The sequence below is a fragment of the Rhinopithecus roxellana genome, chromosome 7 (genome assembly GCF_007565055.1).
Source record: "Rhinopithecus roxellana isolate Shanxi Qingling chromosome 7, ASM756505v1, whole genome shotgun sequence".
Taxonomy (NCBI): domain Eukaryota; kingdom Metazoa; phylum Chordata; class Mammalia; order Primates; family Cercopithecidae; genus Rhinopithecus; species Rhinopithecus roxellana.
In genome coordinates this window covers 83,467,771-83,495,279 of record NC_044555.1, presented here as the reverse complement: position 1 = coordinate 83,495,279, position 27,509 = coordinate 83,467,771, and the positions used below count along the sequence as shown (strand labels likewise).

Here is a 27,509-nt window from a genome sequence, read left to right as displayed (position 1 = left end):
TGTATTTGCACAGAGGTCTGCAAAATAGTCTCTTATAATTTTTAAAATTTCTTTTGTTTCAGTGGTATTTTTTCCTGTCATTGCTTATTTTATTTGTGTTTTCTCTCTCTTTTTCTTGGTCATGTTTTTTCAAACAATCACGACCTAATTAATAAATAAAAATCTTGTGTGCGTTTAATGTATAGAGCATACAGTTGGGTTTGCTTTGTGAGCCAAATTGAAAAGTTTTTAAATAGGCAAATTAAGCTCACTCATATTCATTGATATGACTAAACTCTGATAAATATTATAATTATGTGTGTTTTGTTATATTTGTTATGTTTCTTCCTCCATAAGATGTGTTGTCTTCTCTCTTAATATAAAACAATTTTTTGGTATTTAGGAAGTTTTTTTTTGTTTTGCTAGTAGTCTTCTTTGTTCTTATACCATTTTATTTATTTTTATTTTATTTTATTTATTTATTTATTTATTTATTTATTTATTTGAGATGGAGTCTTGCTCAGTCGCCCAGGCTGGAATGCGATGGCGCGATCTTGGCTTACTGCAAGCTCCATCCCCCGGGTTCCCGCCATTCTCCTGCCTCAGCCTCCCGAGTAGCTCAGCTCGGACTACAGGCTAGTTTTTTTGTTTTTTTAGTAGAGACGAGGTTTCACCGAGTTAGCCAGGATGGTCTCTATCTCCTGACCTCGTGATCTGCCCATCTCAACCTCCCAAAGTGCTGGGATTACAGGCATGAGCCACCGTTGCCCAGCCTCTTATACAATTTTAATGTCCTTAGTCCCCTATTTCATTTTTCAAGCCTTTAATATCTGGTTGACTAGTTCTTACTGGTATCCTTTAACAGTTACTTATTGCCTAGACAATAATCAATTAGCTTATTTTACTTTCTTCTTTAGCTCTCCCTTCTCTCATTTTTAGTTGTATCATTCTCTGTTGTCACAACATTTAAAATTGCACGTTAGTTTTCTATCTTCATGTCCACTTTAGTTTTAGTTTTAGATCTACATTTACATGTATTACAATGTATGCTACCCATCCTTTTGCTGACATTTCCCCAATTATTCCTTGGTTGGATGAAGCTTGTCCTCTGGTGGATTCCTCATAAAGGACTCATGGGTGCAAAATTCTCTAAGTTCCTGTATGTTGAAAATTGCTTTTCTACACTTGAAGTACAGCATGGTTGGACATAAAACCCTTGCTTCATATATTCTTTAACTGATCTTTTGCAATCACTCTCTGTAGATCTGCTAATCTATCTCTTCCTCCATTTGTGTGGCTTTGGTGTGTTTCACAAGATCCCTGGTTTAATGGCACCATCTTCTGTCAGTGTGTCGAAGTTCGAATATTTTAGTGTATTTGTTTGTTTTGGTGGTGATGCAGGAGTTGAAGGACACACACAACTCCTGCGTGTCCTTGAATTTTTTCGTTTTATTTTGTCTTGCAGGGTCCTAGAAATTTCCTTTTTGCCTCTTTTCTTCTTCACTCCCAATTGCTGAAGGGCAGATTTCCCTTCCTGTTTGTCTTTGTTCCCCCAGAAGCTTTACGTAGAGAAAACTGCTCCTGTAAAATATGCATACTTTTAGGTCCTTTTTTGTAGTTTGTGTCGATCTGAAAAAATTTGTACTATTTTTCAGACTTAGGGCAAACAATTTTTCTGGTGGTGGTTTTAGATCAATCTTAGGACCCACTGCTAGTTCGTCTCTTCCATGTAGCTTTCTGAATCTGCCCTCCCTCACCTTGTAACAAGAGGAAATATGCTGAGACTTGGTGTTTTCTCTCTTTTTACTTAACAGTCAATGTGATGTTTGGGAATTCTCTGTCCTCAAGTTATGCTGATGGTGTGTTTTTCTGTGTAGTTTTATTTTTACCTTCTTCTTCGATATCATTTTTGGAGGAAATAATAAGAGATGGGGACCTAGGGTATCACCATTATCGTCAGTTACCTGGGAGTCTCAGTGTATATTTTGATCCACCAAAAAACCTATGTATTCAACTGCCTCAAACAGGCTACTTTCCAGCCATCAGCACTGTAAGTCTAATAGTTTTTGAGCACATAAAAGTATTGTTTCTTACCAAAAAAAAAAGCTGTGTGGACTACTTCTAATGGTTAGTACCAAGAGTGAAAACACATGGTTGGATTTGCAGGGAACAGGATACCTGTTACAGCTCTGGCAAACGCTCCTGTTTTGATACCCATTTGCCATTCTCAATTTGACCACAGCCTAGAGAAGGAAGAAAAATTCCCCAGAAATTCTGCCTGGAGGCAAATGGCTTTCAGTAACTGGGATTTTGTAAACAAAAGTACTAAAGTACACAAACACACCTCACTGGGGACCCTTTCCTCTCCCTACCTTTCCCTAAATAATCAGTATTCTGACGCTTAACAAGTCAGTCTGCAACCAAGAGTTCATGTGGACAGAAGTTGATCCCAGGCAATTTCTCTTTCATATTGCCCTTGGGAACATTTTTACTACAAACTTTTTACATTTGGTTCCTAGCCAGGCCCAGATAACTCTTCAGATCCTTTACCAGCCTAAAGCTGTAGTTTCTGTGGTGCATTAAAGAAAAGGTTGGGATGCTATGTGCTAGTGTTGATTTCGTGAAGTTTGTTTCGATCTCTTCTCTGTAGCTCAGGTCGACAGTAACTTCATGTCCCAAATAAATGATCTTAAACTAATCTCTGGCTATAGAATTTCAGAATCCAGCAGGATGGAATTGATACCCTTTTTTTAGGAAGCCTTTCCCTGAAATGACCTCCTGTGCCACCCTTGATGAGTAAGGACTCCTAGAAGGGCTTTAATCAGAGATACTCCTTGAATTTTCAGCTAACAAAGCGTTTAGGGTTTTATGCTAAATTGGCTTGTCCTGTTTCCTGTGAGTTCCCCCTAGAGAACTTTTGGTACAAATTAAATGTCAAGAAACCAAGCGTCCTCTCTTCTCACTTGTAGGAGTTATGAGGTTACTTTGGAGCCATCACCAGATGCCACCAGACAGATGACGCTTTGTCCCTTGAAATTTTAAAATATCCCATGGCACCCTTAGGAGTTCACTGCAGTGCCCTAAGGCACCTAAGCACACAGTTTGGGAATCACAGATATACAACCTTCCAGCCTTTTCCCCCATGCATATGTATATGTACACATACATATACAGTCATTGACATTTTTTGAGATTATACTATACACAAATTTATCAACTATGTAAAAATCCCTGATAATAAAACATACATTTCCCCATGTCATTAAATATTCTTCTCTAACACTATTTTTGATATTGTATTCTATCCTATAGTTATATCAGTATTCATTAAACTAAGTCCCTATTGTTGGACATTTGGGATATTTGTGATTAATTTTCCCATTGTAAACAGTGCTTTGATGAACACCCTAGTGAATAAATCTTTGCATACACTGATCATTGCCTTGGAATAAATTCCTAGATGTAAAATTGCTGGATCAAAGGTTATGAATATTTAGAGTTTTGCCCTCTAGAAAGAGTGTAACTGTTTATACTTCCTCTAGTATATGTGAGTATATGTTATAGGTTTTTCATTTGATGGTAAGAATTTTATTATAAACAATTTCAATATAGACTGACATTCAGGTATTTTAGGCATCGTGCTGGGCACTTGCACAAACGCACATGCATAGTTTAATCTTATTTATAAAATGTCATATTTAGCCTCCTTAACAACCTTGAAAAGTTGATATTATCCCCATTTTACAGATAAAGAGACTGGGAGTCAGAAAGATACAATAGCTTTTTCCAAGTTACACATCCAAAAAGTTGTAGTGCTGGGATTTAAACACAGTTAGACCTATGATCTTATCACCATATAATAGATACTTCAGGGAATTGATTGGCTAATAATAACGTCTGATGCTTATATAGTGCTTATGTATGAGGTACTGTTCACATGTATTATCACGTTCAATTATCATGCCAAGGCTATGAGGTACTATCTACTCTCATTCCCAAGACACTGAAATGACTAACTTGCCAGGGTCATACAGCTTGCAAGTGTTAGAGCTGGTATTCAAAGTCAGGCAGTTTAGCTTCATGGTCCATGCCATTAATGACCAAGGTACAGTACAATAGCCTGCAGAGTTGCAGAAGACTGTATATCAATCTCATTATGAATGCTTTCTTAAAGGAAGAAAAGCATGGCTTCACCAAATCTCATACATGAAAGGAGAGTTGTCTAAGAAAATGTCTAAAAATCTTAACTGGTACCCACACTGTTGTAACTTCTTTAGACTTTGGATCTTGAACCAGAATGACAAGACAGCAGGAATGCAGACATTCAGACAGGCAGTGTGGGCTGATTTGGTCCCAAAAGCCGTAGTCCCTCACTTCAATGTTGCCTGCTCAGAGGCACAAAGTGCTCAGTTGTCCCCACTGAGGCCCTAGAAGGCACATCTGCAGTGATGTGTTTGTAGCGGCTGCTGATAGTGCTTGCGGGTGTTCTGAGCTGGGCTCAGCTTCATCATCTGTGACCCATGCTTAAGGGCTTGGGCTGAGTTACAGCCACATCCATCTGGTCAGGGCTGAAAGTTGCAGAGGCGATGATATCACCATGGTATTAAGTTACCCTGGAGAACTAGCCTCCTTTGGAGAATGGGAAAGCATGAAATAATGACATGATTACTCTTCAAATGGTAATTTTTCACAACACTAAAGTTCTTTACCAGATCACTCCACCAAGTCAGCCATGCTGTCACTTTACTGGTAATAACAGTAGTGGCAGTTGCGGTTAACATTTCTTGAGGTCTTACTCTGTATCAGTCAGTCATTGGGTTAAGCACTTTACATGCCTTATCTCATTTAATCCTCTAGCCCTATAAACCAGGTACTATTAATATCCCTGTATTACAGATGAGGGAACTGAGGGCAAAGAACATAAGTAACATCCTGAATCCTTCAGCTTGCAAGCAGAAGAAATGAGGTTTGAAGTACGTATTTTTTTTCCTGATTTTAGTCTGTAACTATTCTTGCTTTACTGCATTGTGCAACCAGTTAACTAAAAAATATGTCTGTATTCTGAAAAAGAGGCATTTCTTTCAGGAACGAAAGGAGGGGAAATTAATTTGTTCCCAAATGCCCGTGATTTGAGCTCTTAGCCAGCCCAGACTCTTTCACTGGGAGGCAGGAAACTGACTCCCAGACAAACTGATGTTTCCTCAGGAGCAAGCATAGGGCTACAGGTGGCCACCAAGCTTACCGTTAAAAAGTGACGGTCCTTAACCTCACGCCTCCTCTGGCTGTGAGCTGGAGGGTAGGCTGGCAGTGGAGGAGCTGCAATGGAAAGGGGGGCAGCTGCTCTTTGCTCTCGGCGATCGCTCCGGCTCCGGTGTTCTGAGAAAGAGAAAAAGCAGTAATACTGAAATACACCTGGCATTTTCCATTTATCTTTTCCCCTTGGGAGTGTTAGCAAAAGGCTGTAAAAAAAAAAAAAAAAAGTGAGTTTTCATTACTTTAGCTAATTTGTATACCAAATAAGATTTTCAGAATGGCTTTTAATTGAACTTTCACTTACTATTAATATGAAATTGTATGCATACATTTCAGTGGGTCCATCTCATAATCTGTACAAAAGGGTTCACTTCTGAGTTCAGTGTGACTTATTTCAAAATAACACAAGCAACAACAACAACAAAAGTTGAGAACATAGTGGAAGATTTGATGCCATCAATACTGGAGTGGAAAGTAGGCACAGACACACCAGAGCTGCCTGGCCCACTCACTGGGTACGGGAGCTGGCTGTCACTGGCTCAGGGGAGCTGATTGCTACATATTCAGGAATTTGTGTGAGTCCATTTTTCAACTGTTGGTACCTGGAAATAACTCATGTTGGGAGTATTTGCATCACATGTTTGTTGAGTGACTGAGAGTGAATTTATGCTTTCATTAGAGTCTAGTTTTAAAAATTAGAATGTATTCAATTTCTCTGTAATTCGAATAGGCTGTGGTGGGTGCCTTCACTGCCATGGGCTTTTCTAGGTCCTGTTACTTGTTTCTGACAGACCTCCCCAATGCTGGCTCCATTTTCTTTGCCCCATTCAATGTGCTGCCCCCTAAACTAGGAACTGAGTACTCTTGAACTTTCTGATTTCTATCCGTGTCTGACTTGGCTGTCGGTGTGCCTCGCTGCCTGAACACAGTGTCTGTGTCGAGAAGGTGTGATAGTATTCCCCATCTCCCTTTGCTTGGGATTCTTCTGACAAATGTTGGCTCCCATAAGCAATTAGAGCAAAGTCTTCAAAACCATGTAGGTAGTCTTTGCTAAACTGCCTCCAAAGTCAATGTTTATCAGAAGACTGTTTAAGATAAATGTCTTCCTTGTTAAAGTGCCCACCTCCAATGCCACCATCATTATGCAAGCAAACAGTGGGCTTTTCTAAATGAGTAACACAACGAAAAGTGTTTACATTGTTAAATCCATACAGAAGAGCCGCTTACAGGTGTTCCTGGTTAGGAAGAAGTGAAAGGAGGGGAGTAGTTGGAAGGGAGACATCAACTCAATTTTCCATTCAATTGCTCCCCTCCTACACAATCTTAAATATATATCTTTCTTTGCCCTAGGCTGGGAGTAGGCAGGCTAGATTAATGGCTCCCTAATAATACCTTTTTCTGGTGCTGAGGTAGGGAGAACATCAGTTCACTAGAGCCTGAAACTGCAGTGGAATCCTGCTCCTTATTCCCTCAGACCAATGAAACTTATGCTGCAGCCCGAAACTCGAAAGGAAAGGAAATATAAAATATAATTATCTATTTATAGTTGCTTATGAATCTCTCTCTCCATTATTTATGAACATAAACGATAGCATCACATAAAGCCATTACTGGCTCTGAGCATTAAAGAATTACTAAGAAAAGGGGGAAAAAAGTAATCAGAGCCTAAATAACTTGAAATACATTTAGGTGCTACTTCCTCCATGAAGCCCTCCCTGAAGCTCTATGGAATGACTTGGTACATTTCTTCTTAGCCTCCCTATCACTGTATTGAAATGACCTGGTTACTTGTCTGTCTCTCCACTAGATCAGGGATTCCTTGTGGGCAGCATACGTTATTGCTTTTTGACTCCTAGGTTCTAGAACACTCCCTTGCCTTCAATAAAATTTGTTGAGGGGTTTGCTATTAAGCAGATCTTGAAGGCAGCCAATTTCTAGGTTTTAATCTTGGTCCCCAGCTGTCTCCTTACAGTCTCACCTTCAAAAGAAGCACAGAGCTGCTGCCACCACAGCCTCATTTGTCTGTGCTTCATTATCCACTCCCTCATGGTGGAAGCCAGGCTATTCCAGCTGTCCAAATAGAGAACCTACAGGGATGCTCATTGCGGCATTTGCTGAGAATGGCAGTTGTCTGATAGGTCAGTATTATTCATGGCCACCAGATGGCAGAAGCAGATTATGCTGATGAATACAGCAGTATGCTATTGTGTTTCTTGGACAAGGTTAAAAAAAAAAAGTCACTTTCTAATTTTAATTCTACACTGCATGTTTTTAATTCCATGATGGCTATAATTCTTGTTTATGGCTCTCTGCAGTGCTATTAAAACTACTACACCCAAGATATGCTATTGAGCCAACCGCAAAACAAGCCAGTCTGTGGAGGGTAAAACGCATCTCCACAGTCTTCCTTCCAAACCCCAGGAGGCCCTACATCCCTGTCTCACCACCCCCAGGAGGAAGTTCAGAGAAAACTGATATTGGCACTTGCTGTTCTTCTGTTCTGCTTTAAGTCTAAACATGACAAAGCAGTGAAATGTGATAGTTTACAAGCAGCTTGGTGTTATCTGGTGGAATCCATAAAATCCTAATCAGGGATGACTTATTAATAAAATAAAGGGATAAAAATAATTACACCTAAAGGGCTAATGTTACCCAAGCTTTCTAATGATGGGACCTGAGAAAGGATTTTGTGAGAACAATCAGATTCCTTTATAGTCATCCTGTGCCCTCAGTGTTCAACCAGTTTTCTGCAAAACTTGATTCAGTTCCACAAATGTTCATTGAGGACCTACTATATGTCAGCTTCATACTAAGTGCTTTGAATAAAATAAATTAATAAGATATCATCCTTGCCCTTGAGTTGCTCATAGATTAATGGCTTATTAGTGGTTGGTTGGCGAAACAGGCCCATAGTGGTTGCTTATAAGATTATAAGTGGCAGGATGGGAGGATGTACAGAATATTATGGGAAGAGTGCCTAATTCAGGCTGCAAAGGAATGGCAAGTGTGGAAAGAAAGATTTTCAGAAGGTGGCTTAAGTTAAAAAAGAACTTTTTAGCCAACTATAAAATTGAAGTGAATGGCACGTATGCCAAAGATGCTTCTAGAGGATACTGATTATCACTCTTCATTTTAAGTGTCACATTGTCTTCCCCTAATAACCAAGGAAAATTTTTAGAAACAATTGCTTTAGGGATATTAGGAGGTTAGCTCTTTCATTAAAACGACAAAAAAAGATGAGGAAGGGAAAAAAGAGGAGGAGGGAGAAAAAGATGGTAATTGAAGGCAACAAACTATTAAAGATGAGGATGGGGAAAAGGCAGGAGTTATACAAATGTGGAATAAATAAGATGAAAACAATATTTATCACCATTTTGTTTCTCCACTTTGATAATGACATTAAAATATTTTACTTGCATTTTAATACTTTTGCAAAATGCCATTTCTTAAAAGAGTGCAGGGAATTTGGAAGACAGACGTTGAATATGTAGACACCATCTATCTCCATAGCAAGAATCTAAAGGCCAAAAAAAGCTGACATATCCCCTACTGATACCCACTTTAGGGGGCTCTAAAACAATGATGCTACTTTTTATTCCCCTTTTCCTAACTAGAATGGTTTTAAGGCACTGAAAAGCAACCAGTGTAAGAAAGAGCTGTATTCCTATTTTGACTGCTATGAGCCTATCTCTAGATTTCTCAGGACTGTGAGAGACATGTAAATATCAGTATCTATTTCCATGAGACACAGTGTATGACAAGGAGGAAAAGAGCTCTGGCAGGCATTTCAGATGCTTAGGTTGGGTCCTGGTACCACACCTGACCTGCTATGTGTGACCCTGAGCAAGTTTCCTCACCTTTCTAGGCCTCCACGTGACCCACTAAAGAATGGGGGCATTAGACTGATCACTGGTTCTCAAGAGAAGCAGAAGAGCCCTCTAGGGGATCATTCTAATTGTTAGAATGATTGGGTGGGAGCCAAAGATGACAGCCATCCCATAATGCAAAGGATGGTCAATGAAAAAGTGTCCCAGGTCTCACACAATTTTAAATGTTCCATCAGAATCTCTTATGGGGAAAAGCCTAGTGCCTATTTATGAGTCAAACTCATATAATCCATTATAATCCAAAGTATTTATTTTTTTGCCCATATCTAATATATATTGAATGTACCAGTTTTAATGGCCGTGTCCTCCTGCCCCTTGGAATAGTTTCTGAAGGTCTGTACTTAATCCAGACTTACTTTTGACAAGTGCAAACATCTGACTGCTTCATGATGTCTTCTAGTGAGGTCATGCCTGAGCATTTGCATATTGGAATAGATATTATTATAAATAATTTCCTTTCAATTTCTCTTTATTATCATATTTAGACCATAATGCTATTTTTTCTTACATGTATGGGTAGGGCATATTACCCATGGATTTCATTTCAGGGTAGAAATGGAAGCATTTCAAAGTACTTGCTACAACGAGGGGGTGTGTTGGGGCTGATGGGACAGAGGACACCTGGATGGGACAACCTCTGAGTTGTCTCCCACAAAAGCCCCCGAGCCCAGGATCTGTCACCTCTGCGCAGGGCTTGCAGGCTCTGCCGGGCATGGCGGTGCAGCTCCTCCACGCAGGGTGGCCTTGTGGCTGGGAGGAAGATGTTGCGCTGCTGGTGCCACGGGGCGCGGTAGTACACACTCAGCTTACTCTCGATGTCCAGGTTGGAGACGGCTGCAAGACAAAGAAACAGAGCATTGTCCATCAGTGGTTTTAAGTTGTGCTTTTGGCCAACCCTGGGGCGGGGAAGAGGACAGGAGTAAAGTCTGGGTGGAGTGGAAGTCCAGACTACCGCATTCACATTAAGAACTAACTCAAGGCCGGAGAAAGGTTTGGCATTTACGATACTGATAGGAACAACCTTTGCCCCTGAGCTGAGGCACAGAAGGCTCCAAGACACCAACCGTCTACCTATGACTAGCTAATTTCCTCTCCGTACCTTCATTCCTCACCCTTGGCACAGTCGCTCATCAACACTGACAAGCCCCTGGCTAGCCTGCTTGGGGGTGTAGATGGGGGTCCTGTTTCTGAAAAATGTGGAGGAAAGCCTCGGAGATGAATGGAAAGGCTGCCTCACCTCCAGCCTTCTGGCTGCAAGGCCTCAGAGCTGTAGTTCTGCATACTGCCCCCGCTGTCCACCTGAACTTTGGCCCATACCTTGCCCTGCCTCTGTCCCTTGTGGTCCCGTCCCCAAGGTATCCTTATCATGCCCTCCACCTACCGGCTCCATTGCCTGTCATCTTTCAAAGCATCGCTCAGTTTCCTTGGTTTCACCTAGGGGTGAGCATACACATTAAAGAAACCATCACAGGGGTAATGAGTATTAAGGGAGGGAAACTGCAGATGCAAGATGAGTTTTTGCAACTCATCCAAGAGATCAAGGAAGGAAGGCTTCCTTCCCCCAAACACAGCATTTAACCCACTCTCATCATCTTCATGTACACATGGATCCTAGGATGGAACGCTCCATGAGGTAAACAGAAATTCTGTTTGAAGCAGATGTTAGGAACGAGGAGGATTTTTACTAAGAAATGGCTGCAAAGAGGACCTTACAAGCACCTGGGTAGCCTGTCAGCCTCGGGAATAGCAAGAACCGGCCCAGTCTGCTTTACCCTCCAAACACACTATCCAGATCCAGACTCCTGTCCTGGCCCCACCCCACTCCTCCCACCTCCCAGTCTCATCTCTTTCCACTCTGGTTCAGTAATGGGGGATTGACTGAAAAATCAGGCTCTGTCTGCATAAAGAAGTCAACTCCTACCCAATGGGGCAGAGGTCATTACCAAACCCAACAGAGAGGACCATGAATTCATGTGCTCATGACAGCTGGGAGAAGGGACAGAACATAAAGCCTATCTGTGGAAAGAATGGGCAGGAAGTCAAGTGGGCAGTCCTACAAGTAGGGGAGCTTCTGAGCACCCCTTCCCTTAGGCTTGCCTTTTCAGGAAGGTGGGAACCAGGAAAGAGAGCTGGGCCAAGGTGACTAAGAGGTAGACCAAAAGACTCTTTTCTAGTCCCTCATTCCCTCAGCACAGCTGACCAGAGGCTTAGGGTGGTAACTTTTGACAGCCCCTCAGAAACCAGGTCAAGTGGCCATGGCTCTTCAATTCTTGTGTGGGGAAAACCTGAGACCCTCCTATTTATCTTAATGTTGGTCTGAAGAAAAGACTCATCAGAAGTGCATGTCAAAAACACAGATTCCTGGGCATCAACCTAGACTTTGAATCAGAATTTCCAAGAGAAAGGTCTGGCAATCTCTATTACATGAAAAGTTATTTTTATCATCAGGCAGGTTTGAGAAACACAAAATGTCTTCTGATGATGTCTTGGGATCTTGTGGGAGTGAAAGGAGTTGGGCAACTTGAGGGAAGGGAAGAGACTGATGAAAATGGAAACATCCATCCACCCATGGAACATTCCCACGTAGCTCTTAGTCTCAGGCATGGTGCTAGGTGTTGGAACACAGCACAGAACAAAACACACAGGAATCCCTGCCCTCATAAAGCATTTGTTTTCTGGCTTTGTGCAAAATGGTTTAACTGTGATTCTGCTTGGACAAAATAGTTTGGGAGCAATGACATTGGCAGACTCTTCCTATTTTGGTTTTATACAGTTCCCTAGGGATGGTCTCAGGCATCAAGACTCTAGAGGCCCTGAACACCAAAAATGTTATAGTCCTCACTCCTCCACCTCCACCTTTCTGCAGTAGGTGATCCCAAATTTCAGAATCAATTGGCATATCATAAAATTAGTGTAAAGATGTTCAGCATATTATCTTCCTTCATTATTAAATATTAAATATCAAGTCACCTGAAAAAAAGCATATTTGGTGCCCATGTTTTGTTGATACCCTAAACACATTTCTACTGTGCTTGTTAGGCAAGCCAGTGCTGAGTTTCTGGGCTGCTAAACTCTGCCTGCTGCTTGGGACTGTGAATTCACAGATGCAAAGAGTAATGCATGAGTTCCAGCATGGGCAGCCTAGTCATGGCTCCTGGGAAGAACCAGCCCTCACAATGACAGCCTTCAGGGCCAGGTATCCTCACCTTTTTCTTTCCAAAATCTTTTTCTTTTTCCATTGAGAAGCTATATCAGATTTCTGCCACACATTAGCAGGTGAACATTTCACTCATCAGTTGCCACCATCCTGTCTATCTCTTAGACAGGGAAAGGAGGAAAACTCTTTAATGCCTTTGCTCTCAGTGACGTCATTTGGTCACAGAGCACTAACTAGTATTATGTGTCCACTACAGCCAGGCAGACAGGCACTAATGGAGCTCTTCCAGGGAAAACTGTCCCATTTTTCCTTCTTTAAAAAAATCTATTCCTTTTCTTAAGTAACAGTTCAACCACAGTTGAATCCATTCATTCATGAGCTGCTCCACTGCCATTGTAAGGCTGCCCTGCATCTTTGGGTTCACCATGCTCCCTTTTTCTCCCTATTTAACAATCTCAACATGGCTGAGTTATGCAAGATAGCAGGCTTAGTGCCCTAGGAATGTCTGTTCTCCTAAAAATGGAACAAAGCAAAGCAAGAAGGTTTTTCCTCTGTTTATTTGGATACATCCAGGGGCCACTGTGTGATAGGCAGAATTTTAGGATGGTTCCCAAGATTCCTGCCTTCTTGTGCATGTACCCTGTATAATCCCCTTCCCTTGAATGTGGGCAGAACCTGTGACTTACGTTATATTACAAGGCAAAAAGGGTTTTACGGTCTGTACTCAATCGACTTTGAGTTAATCAAAAGAGAGAGTATAGTCCTGAGTTAATACTTAAGAGACAAGAAGCAGCAGAGATGCTCTCCTGTTGGCCTTGAAGAAGCAAACTGTCGTGTTGTGGAGAGGGACATGTGGCAGGGAATGGCAGGAGGCCTCTAGGAGCTGAGGGCCTCACTCCTACAACTTCAAGAAACTGAATTCTGCCGACAACTTGAGCACGGTGGCTCAAGCCTGTAATCCCAGCACTTTGAGAGGCCAAGACGGGCGGATCACGAGGTCAGGAGATCGAGACCATCCTGGCTAACACGGTGAAACCCCATCTCTACTAGAAAATACAAAAAAATTAGCCAGGCATGGTGGTGGGCGCCCGTAGTCCCAGCTACTTGGGAGGCTGAGGTAGGAGAATGGCGTAAACCCGGGAGGCGGAGCTTGCAGTGAGCTGAGATCTGGCCACTGCACTCCAGCCTGGGTGACAGAGTGAGACTCCGTCTCAAAAAAAAAAAAAAAAAAAGAAAGAAAGAAAGAAAGAGAACTCTGGGCCTGAGATGAGATGAGATGAGCCCAGCTGACACCTTGATTTCAGCCCAGTTAACCCTGAGCAGAGGACCCAGTTAACCCATACCCAGACTCCTGACCCATGGATATTGAAACATAATAAATGGGTGTTGTGTTAAGGTGCTAAGTTTGCAATGATTTGCTATGCAATAATAGAAATAATAGTAGAAAATTAATTGTAGTAGTCTGTCCATTCTCATGCTGCTAATAAAGACATACCCATGACTGGGTATTTTATAAAGGAAAGAGGTTTAATGGGCTCACAGTTCCACATGGTTGGGGAGGCCTCACAATCATGGCAGAAGGCAAAAGAGGAGCAAAGTCACGTCTAACAAGGTGGCAGGCAAAGAGATCATGTGCAGGGGAACTCCCCTTTATAAAACCATCAGATCTCATGAGACTTATTCACTACCATAAGAACAACATGGGAAAAACCAGCCCCCATGATTCAATTACCTCCCACTAGGTCTCTCCCATAACACTGGGAATTATGGGAGCTGCAATTCAAGATGAGATTTGGGTGGGGACACAGCCAAACCATATCACTAATGCACATTCCCACTACTTTATCTGCTTCTCTAGAGTCAGTCACTTGCTTTGTCTTGTCAACTCCTCCCCTCTGTTACCACTCCCCAGAAAAGGGGAAGATAATGACAAGGGTTACAACAGGAAGTAAGGCTCTATGTGTCATTTTTATCCTCCACAGCAGGAAAAAGGTTATTTGGATGTATCATTTCCCTCATCTAAGACTATAAGCTCTTGTGGGAAGCTCCAACCATATGCCAAGTTCTGAGCCAGGTGCATTATATTGATAATATCATGGTACCCTCACACAACTCAAAGAGGAAAATATTGCCCCTATTTTATAGATAAGGAAATGGGAACTCAGACAGAGTAAGTAAATTTGCTAAGTCATCCACCTGGTAAGTAGAAGATCTGGGATCAGAAACCATCTCTGTTTGGCTTCTAAGCTGCCACTCTTTCCCAAACCAATATTGAAATAAGTTTCCCTAAGCTAAGGGTGATGGGGTACAGGAAGGGGAATGGGTCGTCTGCCACATAAAAAGGATCTAGTGCTTTTCAAAATAAAGAGAAAAGATTCAGAACTGCTACTATCTCTATCATCCATAGCATCAGGTATAACCAAGGACTGAGTGACTCTTCCAGAAAGTGCCTAGCAGGAGGTTGGGAAGATGGGTTCTACTATACCAGAAAGACAACAGCATAAACAGATAACCACAAAACCAAACTGCTGAAAGAAAATGCCATCGCAGGAAATGTCCACAGGCCAGTGAAAAGTCTTTATGGACTGATCTTAGTTCATTCCCCTGTCGAACACTGGAGATAATGGAATTGTCTAGATCTTGATTCATAGTGATGTATTGGAAGGATGGATATGGTCACTGGGGTCCTCTGAAATGAGCTAACTTAGACACTAAGGAAAACTAGTGGCTGCCACTCTTTTGGAAAGACCAGGCCCATTTCTAAGAGCAGGAGGAAGCCTGGTTTTAGAACTATTGGGAAGGGGTAAAAATCAGGGGCAAACTTAGTCTTGCCCCAGCCTCTCCAGCCCCATCTCCCCTGCCCTGCTAGGGGTGCTACTCATTTAATCCTCTCTTTCCTAGCCTTGTGAGCATCCCACACTGCCTTACAGCTTTATGCTCTCTGGGAGCAGTGCAAAATGCTTATTCTTGGCCTCCCTTCCTAGAAAGCCTCCTTACCTCACATCCCCACCCCACATTGGCTTTCTCCCCTGCTACTCCTTCTTCCTTAAGAAGGGAGAGGTGACAGCTGAGATCAAAGTTTGACTGCTACATGTGGTGAAATTTTCAGAAAAATGCACAAAATGACTCAGAAATGGAATTTGTACCCCTTCAAGGGAGGGAAGAAAAATTTTTAAATGTTCTCAGAGTGCCTGCAGACACATTTACCCACCCACACCTTGCTAATCTTCTTCCTGCCCTTCTACCATCACAGCCACCCCCAACACACAGCTTTGTGGGCAGGAACACATCCCTCCACAAACCATCCGTTCTGATGCCCCATGACAGGGAGGAGTGTGTTGGCATATTAATCAATTAATAAGCATCTGAAATTGTCAGTGTCACAGATATGTAGCCAGTTTGCTCTCCGGGTCTCTGCTACACTGAAGCCAATCCTCAGGAGCCATCAGCTTGGTAAGCAAAATGGAAAATCTCCCTAAGGTGTCTGTTGCTGCTGCCTGAGTGCTCAGATCTATTGGGAGGATAGGAAGAGGATTTCACCAAGTGAACCCCATGGTAACCATCCCCTTGCCCACTCTGCTTGGCAGTTTGGAGGAAGGAACAGGGTAAATTACAAGGAGAGCAAGGACCATCAAGGTTCCTGTCACCCGCAGAGCAGCCCAAAGCCAGAGCCAGTTTCCCAGAGTCTTTCCTTGCTGGGCTTCCTGTTCTATAGAACCGTAATAATTCAGATTTGTTCCCCACTATGGATGAAATGTCTAATGTTCATCTCTCAGCATCAGAAAGATCTAGGTCTCTTAACAAATTCCAGCATCTTGAAACATTCCAACACTTACAGGAGAACATATCTGTGTTTATTTGTACACTAAAAGGACTAGAACAATTTTTCCCATAGAAATAGTTTTCCCAGCTTCGAAAACAAAATGATGCTTCATGCCAGGAAGACTGTTTAATTATTACTGTTACCATTGTTGTTTTAATGTCCAACATCCTGTGGAAAGACCAGTAGAAGCCTGGGTTCTAGTCGCAATTCTGTCACCCCATGACATTGTGCAAGTCATTGAACCTTTCCTGGATTCAAGTTCCCCACCTTTACAAAGGAGGGGTTTGAACTTTTTGATCTCTGAGTCCTGTGCTGTCCTGCCTGTCCTGTCCTGCCCTCCATTTGATGCCAGTCACCAAAATCCACCCAGACTCTGTAGTTAAGCTATGGCAGGATGGGATGGTGAAAAGAGCCTGGGCTCTGGGATAGAAAGATGGATCACAGCATCAGTGTGATCCAGAACAAGTCTTCTATGAAAGGGAAATCACAGAGCCTTCATGGAGTGGTTCAGGCTCCAATTAAGTAACAACGTCTTTGGCATGTGTCACTGCTTAATAAAGATTAGTTCCCTTTCCTGGGCTGAAAACAAAAGAAGATTGGGAGGCCAGGATTAGGGTCCAAGTTCCCAAGAGGAAAGTCTGGAGCTCTCCAAGTTTCTTTTTGCTTTATTTTGCCTGTCTTCTTGTTGAGTGAAGTATAAACAAAGATGAGACTACTAAAGATCACTCTTTGAGGGTCTCATTTCTGGAAACTGGAAAGAAAACTGCCCACAACTGGGGAGCCTGTGACCTCTCTGACAGGTTCAATGTCCCCAAGTCTCTGCCATCTGTTGACATGGACAGCGTTTAGTGAAATGACTCAGTGATCCTAACTCTCTGAGCCAGTGGCAGAGCTGCAGTCCTAGACATTCTTCTTAGCAGCAGTTTGTAATTTACTTGTTTATCTTCAGGTCATTCTGCTGCCATATTCTATACCAGACACTTCCTCCAGAATGTAAGCACATAGTCATCTGTCACAGCTCAGCTATTGTTTTAAGAAAATTCCTTTAGGCATCTAGCAGAGTCATTAGATTCTACTGCTGGAAGGGACCTCGGAAATTATGGACTTCTGTATTTTTTTTTTTTTTTTCAAACTGCAAGAGCATGACCCATTAGTGGATTGTGAAATCCATTTAGCAGGTCAAGACTAGCATTTTAAAACTGCACGTTCTGCACATGTACCCCAGAACTTAAAGTATAATTAAAAAACAAACAAAAACAATGAAATAAAATAGAGCAGACTGGAAAATACCCACATGCACTGTATGCAGTGTTGTTTTGTAAAGCTATCACTTGTGTCACACATGTGCATGTGCACACATGTGTGTGTGTGTATGCTGGGTTGTGATGTAAAAATGTGTTTCTTACTCTGAGTAGCAGTCAAAACACTGTGAAAGCCATTGTTTAGGCCACTCCTTTCATGTGCTGATGAGAAAACTGAGATTAAAATATTTGACCCTAGATCACAGAGCTGATTTTTGGCAGAGGCAAAAACCAAAGCCAAGGTCTTCTGAGCCCAGGCCCATGCACTTCCCTCAGCAGCCTCCTCCTTCCATGGGGATAATCAGACTAGCTTCTGCACCCTTCGTGTTTCTCGGTCATTATTTTCTACCTTTCACATTTATCAGATTGTCCTTAGGGGGAAAAAACACTTCTCACCTGTGGGTAGTACACATTCCATCCATTTTAAAATTCCAGGTGCACTTCAGCTCAGAGAGCAGTTGTTGGGATGAACCAGCCACAGAAGCCAGGGTTTGCCATGTGTTCCTTTACAGAAGGACACACCCACCAAGAGCTGCTCTGAGGGGACTATGGCTGCAAGAGAGGGCCCTGCCCATTTACCACTAACAACTATGAGCCACTTTGAGACTTAGAGTATATATATCATCAGGGAAAGATGACATTGATGGAAAACCTTTGTTACCGCAATGGAAACGCACATACTCCCCTTTCTTCCTTCTCGTTAAAGATAGAAAGCTGGGTATTCAGTGTATTCAGGTATTCAGTATATGAAATATCTGAACTCCTTTCCTTCCCTGTGTTCTGTCTCTTTTGCAGAGCAAATAGAGTTTTCCAGAGCAAATAACTCAGAAGAGGATTGGATCAGGGAAAAAGGAGAGCCCAACTTGGTTACCTTGGTTGGCTTGTATACCTAGAATGCCTGCACTGTTTGCCATCTATCTACCCTCCAAGCCTCATCTTCAACAAAAGCCTTCTACCTCCCACCCCCAAGCTGCTGGGCCACTCACTGTTTCCCACCTCTCATTTGCACTCCTCACAGACTATCTTAGATTGCCATACACATCTGCAGCCACATCCTTATGCCCCTGACAAGAGGAGCCACAGCTGATACTTCTTGAGATCCCTGACAATGCCAGGCATTGTCCCATGTAAATTCTTAAAGGAAATGTGTTTGATTGCTTTTGTTACTTGTTAATGACTCCCTGTATACTTTGGCAGGGAAATGAAATTGGCACAAATAGCTCAAGTGGGGTTTTACACCAACTGTGGGTTTCATTTATCCACAGGATTACAATAGAAGAAATTTAGATTCAATACAAAGAAGAAATTTTCAACCACAGGGGTCTAGAGAGGGGATGGATGGAATTATCAAAAGAGGTTAGAGAGAAGGAGTAGAGAGGGGAATGTGGTAAAAGAAAGAAAAACCGCAGGGGTGGGGAAAGTGAGTGGGGGAGGGCATGACCTTAGAGAGATAGTACACATTCTAGGGCCTGAGGATATTTTAGACGAGTCTCTGATTTATAGAAAGCACTGACTCAGGTGCAGTACAAACTTGGTTTTGCAGCAGGAAAAATGTATTAGATAAAGTTGACATGTCCAGCAGCTCTGGGAGTCTGGACCTTCACTCAAACCCACCCGCTTGTATTGAGCAGCTACTCTTGCAAAACTCTGGGCTAGGAACTAGGGGACACACAGATAGCTAAGACAGGATCCCTGTCATCCAAGTGCTTTGATGTAGTATCCGTTTATTCTTTTTTTTTTCTTTCTTTTTTTTTTTTTTTTCTTTTTTTTTTTTTTTTGAGACGGAGTCTAGCTCTGTCGCCCAGGCTGGAGTGCAGTGGCGCGATCTCGGCTCACTGCAAGCTCCGCCTCCCGGGTTTACGCCATTCTCCTGCCTCAGCCTTCCCAGTAGCTGGGACTATAGGCGCCCGTCTCGTCGCCCGGCTCGTGTTTTGTATTTTTTTAGTAGAGACGGGGTTTCACCGTGTAGACCAGGATGGTCTCGATCTCCTGACCTCGTGATCCACCCGTCTCGGCCTCCCAAAGTGCTGGGATTACAGGCTTGAGCCACTGCGCCCGGCCTCGTTTATTCTTTATTTCTTTCCAGCATTTATTAAATGTCTATTATGTAGTAGTGAAAGGGCTACAAAGATTAAAATACAGTGCGTGCTCTCTCTCTCTCTTTGATACGGTTTGGATGTGCGTCCCTACCCAAATCTCATGTTGAAATGTAATCCCCAGTGTTGGAGGTGGGGCCTGGTGGGAGGTGATTGGATCACAGGGGTGGTTTCTCATGGTTTAACACCACCCTCATTGGTGCTGCCGTCACAATAGTGAGTTCTCATGAGATCTGGTTCTTTAAAAGTGTGTGGCACCTCCCCCCAACCCCTCTCAGTCCAGCCCCTGCCATGTAAGAAGTCTGGTTCCACTTTGCCGTCCACCAGGAGTAAAAGCTCCCTGAGGCTTCCCCAGGAATAGATGCTGCCATGTTTCCTGTACAGCCTGCAGAACCATGAGCCAATTAAACCTCTTCTCTTTATAAATTACCCAGTCTCAGGTATTTCTCTATAGCAGTGTGAGAACAGACTAATACTCTCTCTCTCTCTCTCTCTCTCTCTCTTTCTCACACACACACACACACACACACACACAGTCATTCAAAAAAGTCTAAAAGAACAACAAAAAGCCACTCTTAATCCTGTCGCCAAAGGCCACTGTTAGCATGCTAGCATGTTTCCAAGCAGTTTTTTCAAGTACATTTCTAAATAGTTGAGATATAGCATATATACCCTATTGTATACTGCTTTTTAAAAATAAAAGAAATTGGCCAAGCGCAGTGACCAAGGTGGGCAGATCACATGAATCCAGGAGTTCAAGACCAGCCTGGGCAACACAGCAAAACCCCATCTCTACAAAAAAAAACAACAACTAAAACAAAACAAAACAAAACACAATAAACAAAACCCTCAAAAATTAGCTTGGTGTGGTAGCACGCGCCTGTAATCCCAGGTACTCTGAGGTGGGAGGATCTCTTGAGCCTGGGAGGTGGAGGCTGCAGTGAGCTGAGATTGTGCTACTGCATTCCAGCTTGGGTGGCAGAGTGAGACCCTGTCTCAAAAATAAAACGAAATAAAATAATTTTTCTTTGTGAATCAACCTCAATACTTGTTAACAGCTGTATAATGTTCTGCCATGTGGGTGTACTGTAGTTTATTTACCCATTCTCCTAGCATTGGACTTGGATTAGCTCCCAGTTATAACACAGACTGCAAGGAACATCTCTCCTTAAAAACCCCTGTCTAGGCCACATTCTCCATGTGACTGTGAGTATGCTGTGGGCCAGACTGGAGATTTTGCTATCCTTAGCATGAACCAGGCTGTCCTTTCCTTGGCCAGTTTGAACAGAGGCTATCAAGACCTAGCTAACTCCGGAGTCCAGCTCCCTAATCAATGGATGGGGAGCAGACTGGCATCTTAGATGTACACATGGCCTAGTGTTTGATATATATATATCATATATATCTGATATATCTGATATATATGATATATACATACACACACACACACACATACATATACATCAGCAAGGTACATCCTTTTAAAAACACCAGACACCAAGGTGGCAGTCGTTTGGCAAAGCTAGAAATTGTATTATTTAAGCTACCGTTCCACAGAGCACACAATAGGCAGAGGATTCACATTTGTTCTTGTCAAAATGTACCATCGTGCCTCAACAATGCTGATGGAAATATTTGTTCTTAACCAGGAACCATCATTGTACATGAGGCTGTATGGATACAAACCACACCATTGGGGAACTAAGAAGGCTGCCCTCAAAGGCACACTTAAACATTAACATAATAGGTTAAAATGGAGCTTCCCAAACTCCAGTATGCATAGGAATCCCCTGGAGACTTTGTTAAAACAGATTCTACTGCCAGAGATCTTGATGCTGTAGGTCTTGGATGGGATCTGAGAATCTGCATTTCTAACAAGTCCCAGGGGGATGCTGATGTTGCCAGTCAGTGGACCACAGAGGCCCAGGTAACAAGGTAGGTGTTAGATTGAACCATATTAAATTGGTGATGTTCAACCATCTTGATCTTAAAAAACTATCTCAATAGTTCAATCTAATAATTAGTTCAACTCCAAGGTTAGCTTTACCAGAAGGGCCACTGTGCTCTTAGATAGCATTAAAGTGCCTGCTTTTCAGCAACCTGTACTGAAAGTGACCATCCCATCACCAAGTCATGAAACATTTGTGCCAGTTTTCAAGGCCTCCATGCCTGAGTTCAAACCAGGGTAGGAGAAATGGGGGCTTGACCCAATCCTTACTTCATCAGCCCGACACCAAAGAGACACCGTCAGTGTTACAAGTTTGCAAACAAGTAAAAGTATAGAAAGATAATACTGATCAGAGATAAGGAATTTGCTCTTTCAGGAGAGTGAAAGAAATAGTTAAGAATACTTCCAAGATTATGGGTTTAACAAGGGTTAAAAATAAAACTCCTTGGTGAATGACACAAATCTGTTTCCATTATTTGAGATGAACCAGGTGAGGCTGATTACAGGGAAGACCGTGAGTATCATCCTTTAGCACCCATAGTTTCTTGAAAGCAGGCTCTCTCCATAAAATAAAGAATAAAGGAGGCAATGCACCCATGAAGATGAGTATGACATGTTAAAATCCCTTCACTCCTGTTCAAACTAAGATGAGATGTCATAAACATGGGTGCCTCTGACATCCCAGGGAAGAAAATGGAGCTGGAGTGGGACAGGCAGGTCAGAGAAAGCATGTGAAAATCACCATTTTATTCAAGAACCACTGCACTCAGTCACTGGATATAAGAGAAAAAGGGTTCTATTTTTCAGTATGGCTCATGGAGCCTCTTCTGTCCTCTTGGACAGATGCCCTTGGCTTGGTTAGACTGTGAAGCAGTAAGGTAATTAGCACATGCATCCAATTATATATGCTAATAAATCCCTTCTCCTAGGTGGAGGTTAGTCTCTTAAAATCTACTTAGAGAACATCAGTGATGATGGAAAATTTTAAAATACCTACACAAGGCCCCACATACCACCTCCACTACACTTACTTAGAATCACTACTTGCTAATTAGTATCTTTGCAGGTAGAAGAAAAGTGATGCTCTTTATTGGGCCAACAAAGAAGCTATAAATACATGAGCCTGCAAGTCAAAAGGCATTCTTTTCCAAGGACATTTCCACCCCAAAAGCCTAGATATTTGTAATGAGTTATGTGCTCTCTATAACAGACGTAGCTAGATGAGTGGCAAATACTTAACCCATAATGAATTCATTCTGGTGTCAGAAGAGATGGGTTCTCTTGTGACTCAATTAGCTTGAGTCTAGCTGAGTCTGCAGCGGTATCAAGGGAGGTGTACTACGTTCATCTTGCACATTTGCTGCCTCAGACCTAGAATCAGCCCTTTCTTGAAGAAGCCCTGACTCCTCTCAGAGGGAATAGATTTTAGAGACCACACTCTGCATGGTAGGGGTATTCATCATTGCTAGGTTGTCATTGGTTCTAGCCTTCTTCAGTAGACAGGACTAGAAAATATGTAAGAAGGTGAAAATAAATAATGAGTTTAAACCATTATTGCCAATTCATATCTAAGATTACAGGTTTTACCTTCCTTGATTTTATAATTGATCTCTTTTGTCTTGTGCTGAAAATCTTGATTCCTAATGGCTTAATTACTTATTTGAATAGTTGCAAAATGACTACAATTAAGTTTAATTCAGTTTTGGATTTCTTTTTGTTTTTCATTTGTCATTAGGATATTTCCTACTAGAAATGTACAGTAAAGGGTACTTCGTTTGGAAGTCACATGAAATGATTGAAGGTGTTGAATGCAATGATTGCTAAGGTCCTGTGTATTCCTTTGGGTACATAAAGTGAGAAAACTATGAAAGGCTCCTGGCCATCCCATTCAGGTGGATCTAGTTCATAAAAAACTAAAATCCATGTAAAGTTCCTGCATTTTTAATTTCCAGTTTATTTGAGAAAAACATAAAGCCTTCCTTCCCTTCACATTCATCTGCTCCACGTGTTGCAGTATTTCGAAAACTAGGAGCTCCTCCTCTTCCTTCCTTAACTTGTGAACTCTGCCACTGGCCCCTGCAGGAACTGGGGTTGCTTTGTTGAGTAACAGCACAGAGAAGCCCACACAGTGATGAGGAGAGACTTTGATCTCCAGAAGACTTGAAAACTCAAGTCTGGAGGTCTTGGCATTTATCCCAGAGATCAAACACATATGTTGGCACCTGCAGGGAAAAGGGAAATATGAACTAGCCCTTTTTGAGTCCAGAGCCTATGATGGAAACTCCACAAGCAATGGCAGAATCTACCAAAGGCCACAGGCCCATCAGAAGCTATGAGTAGCCTCCATGGGGATCTCTTTACCAAGGATTTGGTGAGTAGACCACCCATAGGGATCAGACAACTTCACCCCTGAGTGACTGTGCATGAGCCCAAATACTAAAAACTAGGTTGAACCCTATGAAATTGACATTTTTGTAGGTCAAAATAGTTGAATATTGGCAATTTCATGTGGTTCAACTTTACAGCTCTTAAGTAAGCAAATGAAGAGCCAAAAACTCAATAATCGCTCAAGCCAGATAAATGACACCCTATTTCCCCCTCCCAAGTTCAAGGCATTTCGTGCTTCTCTTCTCAGGTTCATTTGCTAAGGAGGCAGACAGAGATGAGGGGAGAAGAGAGAGCAAAGTTATAACAGGCAATTGATTCTAGAGGGTCGCGTTAGAGAACAAGTGCCTTGGGCCCTGGTGCTGGCTGGCATGGTGTGGAGGATCATCAGCAAAGCTCGACTCCAATCCCTCCAAGTGTACTGGAGTCCCCAGCTAATCACACTTGGGCCTGGGAAAGGAAATATGTCACCTCTTATTATGTCCAAGGGACTGTGCAGAGGTGCTTTAAAGAGAAAGGAACACCATCGGTGCTGTCAAGCAGTTTATAACCTGGTAGCCATATTAGACAAATTAGGTGATAATCCAAAGTAGGATCAAGTGTGCTGCCACACAGGTTCAAGAGACATGTTCTCTGGTTAAGGAAGAGGTGCAGGGAAGAGGTAACATTGAAGTAGGGAGGAGGTTTAAGGGCTGGCTAGGATCGGCAAATGCTGGGAGAGATTAGCATATGCTAAAGTGTTAGGTTGAACCATATGGAATTTCCCTTTTGAGGCAAAAATTTTTGAATATTAGCAATTTCCTGTGATCCAACCTAATATGAAGGTTAGAACGAGTCTGTTGGTATAGGTCCCAGGAGTAGTTCACTGTGGCTTGGCCAGGAGTCATGTGAATCAGAGAGGGGCAGGTAGGGAGCTTCTTAGGAAGAAGATGAAGACCACTTAGTGAGTATGTCCATGAACCACACAGCGGGTTAGGCTCTCGATATAGCTAATCTTATTTGGTTCCCACAATAAACCCAAGATGAACATTTCATTATTTCCGACTTACTGTATAGGTACAGAAAGGTTAAGATGCTTGCTAGAGGGCCGCAAGATGATAAGCCATAGAGGCAGGACTGGAAGCAAATGCATCTGATTCCAAGGCCCAAGATCTTTTTGCCCCACATCACTTCCCCACAAAGGAGCAGATATTGGTGTGGGGAGACATTGTTCACCCCAGAAAGGAAGACTGAAGCGGTTCAGTGGAGGACGTTGGTGGCCGGGATGTGGAGCTCAGGCCTAATCCTCTTATGTAAAGGGAAGTGTCTTAGTCTCTGGCTCAAAGCAGAGCTCAAGACAAGTTGTTTGAGGATAGAGATGAGCTTTCTTGTGTGTGTGTGTGTGTGTGTGTGTGTGTGTGTTTTCTTTCCTCTTCCAGCTGAGCAATGGTCTAGAACACTGGCCTGTAATAGCTGCTCAAATGTGAGTTGAATGGATCTGGCTCAATTCCATAAATGGTTCAATCCATATATCTTGTGGTCCTTTTTGTCTCCTTTTAATCTATGTTCTTTCTTTCCTTGATCTCTCCTCCTAGACAAATTCTACTCAATACCAAACTCGAGCTTCACTTCTTTTGTGAAGCCATTGAAGACCTCCCAAGACCCAGCTGGTTCATTCATTCATTGATCAATGAGTTATTAAGGACCTCCCATGTGCCAACCACCATGCTAGGCACTGGAATAGAATGGTGGACATGACATGTGCCATTGTCCTTGTCCTTATAGAACTTACTTCCAGGTAGGACAAAAGCCAGTAAGTAAATTGATTGATAAGGAAGAATGTCACTGGTAGTGATAAGTACTCTGATGTACTAAAACAGGGAGATGTGAAAGAGAGTAAGAATAGTGGGAGGTGTGGCATTGAGGAAATGACAATGGCGACCAAATGACCAGGAAGGCCTGAGATTCTCAAGTGTAGGCATCAGAGACACCAAGGAGAGGGAATGAGGGTCCCTGTCCACATGGAGCTGAAATCTAGTGGAATGACCTCTTCCTGTAGCTCAGAGTGGCCATCTGGCTTCACTGGTCACCAAAGCCATTTCTTCTTCTTTCTGGGCACAAAGCTAAACTATATTTCCCAGCCTCCCTTGCAGTTGGGTGTACCATATGCTGAGGTCTACCTGGTAGAATGGGAGCAGAAGTGACACACACCACTTCCAGCCTGGTCCATTGAAACCTCCCACACATCCCCTTTCATGTTCTTGATGAAGATGAGTACAGAGACCTTAGAAGTCATCTGCTGAAGATAGTAGATTCCTAAGATGGAAGGAATCTGCATCCTTCAACTCCAGTTAGGAGAAGAGCTACCCACCAATGAGGCAAAACTCATTTTGGACACTATGCAAGTGAGGAATAAACCTGAATTTTATTAAGTCACTGAGATGTTTGGGTTTGTTACAGCAGCTAATGGTACACTAATTCACTGAACTCTCTGTATCATTGCTATGGGTACTCATTTGGTCCCTATTTATCCTAGGACATGGCTTCTATTATATCACTGTTTGATTCTGTGCTTTTTTTTAGTTTTTCCTTCCTATATGTCCCATCCCTCTCAACTCAGATGGCAAGAGTGCAGTCAGAGGCTCGCCCTTCCAGTGCTTTGGTATCTTACCAGCTCTTACCAGAAGTGGGCGTCTGCTTTCACAGGTCTATCATGTCAATGGATGCTTTTATGTCCCTTTAAGTCATTGGTACTTTTAGGTAAGGGAATGACCAATTTTTTCATGTTTTCCTCTTTTAGTTTGCTGAGAAGACATGATTTCTAGACTACTATTATACAAATGTAATCCTATCACAGCCCCTTTCTAAATGGTGTTCAGTTCTGAATCGAGGACCTGAGTTAACAAGACAGGACCACCCATACACTGTTTTAATTGCTTGTTTCCCTGTCAAACTAGATGCTTTTTCAGGGCGAGGAGTATTTATTCTCTATATTTCAGCATCAAGGACAGTGTTGGACACATAGTAGGTGCTGCATAAATGCTTGCTCTATGAACTAATCAGGTTGTCTAATGTTGTTAAATACACCAGTATGCTATAGAAATAATCTGCCAAAGTTTTTGTTCTTCAGAAAACATTGCTAAAGCCACACCCTCAATTTACAGTCAGTATTAACAAAAGCTTTTCCTTGAAAACCAGATGCATAGGAGTCAGGCTGAATTATGAGTTGCTTTGGGGCATCCACAAAAATGAAGATTGTGCGGGAGGGTACACTAAATAGGGCTCTGCTTCTCTGCTGCAGCTCTGCTAAGTGCTGGCTTTCCCCCTCCTCTTTTGCTTTTTCTTCTCTAACTCAACCTTCAAATTAGCTCTTGGAATCTGCAGGTGGAGTAACTCTTTGTTCTAACACACCCGTTGCCAAGACTTGCCAGTGAAAGCTGCAAGCACCCAAAGGGTGAGTTTGATTTCTCTTCAGGGTGAATCCTCAGGCAGTGCATGAGGATCTGACACTGCCTCTGGCCTTCAGGCACCCTCCAGCCCCAGATAGTGACTTTCGTTGCAGAGGTCACTCACTCAGAGACATCCAGGCCAGACCAACTTGGCCAAAGATCATGATCAGAAAAGGAACGGGCTACTCCATAACCTCAAAGAGTAAGGAAGTACTTTTTTGTATGTCATTTTTTTAAGCCCTCAAACCCATG

The 27,509-nt window shown here is 42.5% G+C and overlaps 1 protein-coding gene across 2 annotated transcripts in view; it reads right to left on the bottom strand.

Moving 5' to 3' along the window:
* NHS (NHS actin remodeling regulator) overlaps positions 1–27,509 on the bottom strand; it is a 366,539-nt gene that overhangs the window by 37,831 nt on the left and 301,199 nt on the right. For both annotated transcript variants that reach the window (XM_030934711.1, XM_030934712.1), the window contains exons 2-3: positions 9,801–9,953; positions 5,222–5,355 (exon numbers count right to left, since the gene is read on the bottom strand). In XM_030934711.1, coding sequence (XP_030790571.1) covers positions 5,222–5,355; positions 9,801–9,953 — 287 coding nt within the window. The remainder of the gene's footprint in view (positions 1–5,221; positions 5,356–9,800; positions 9,954–27,509) is intronic.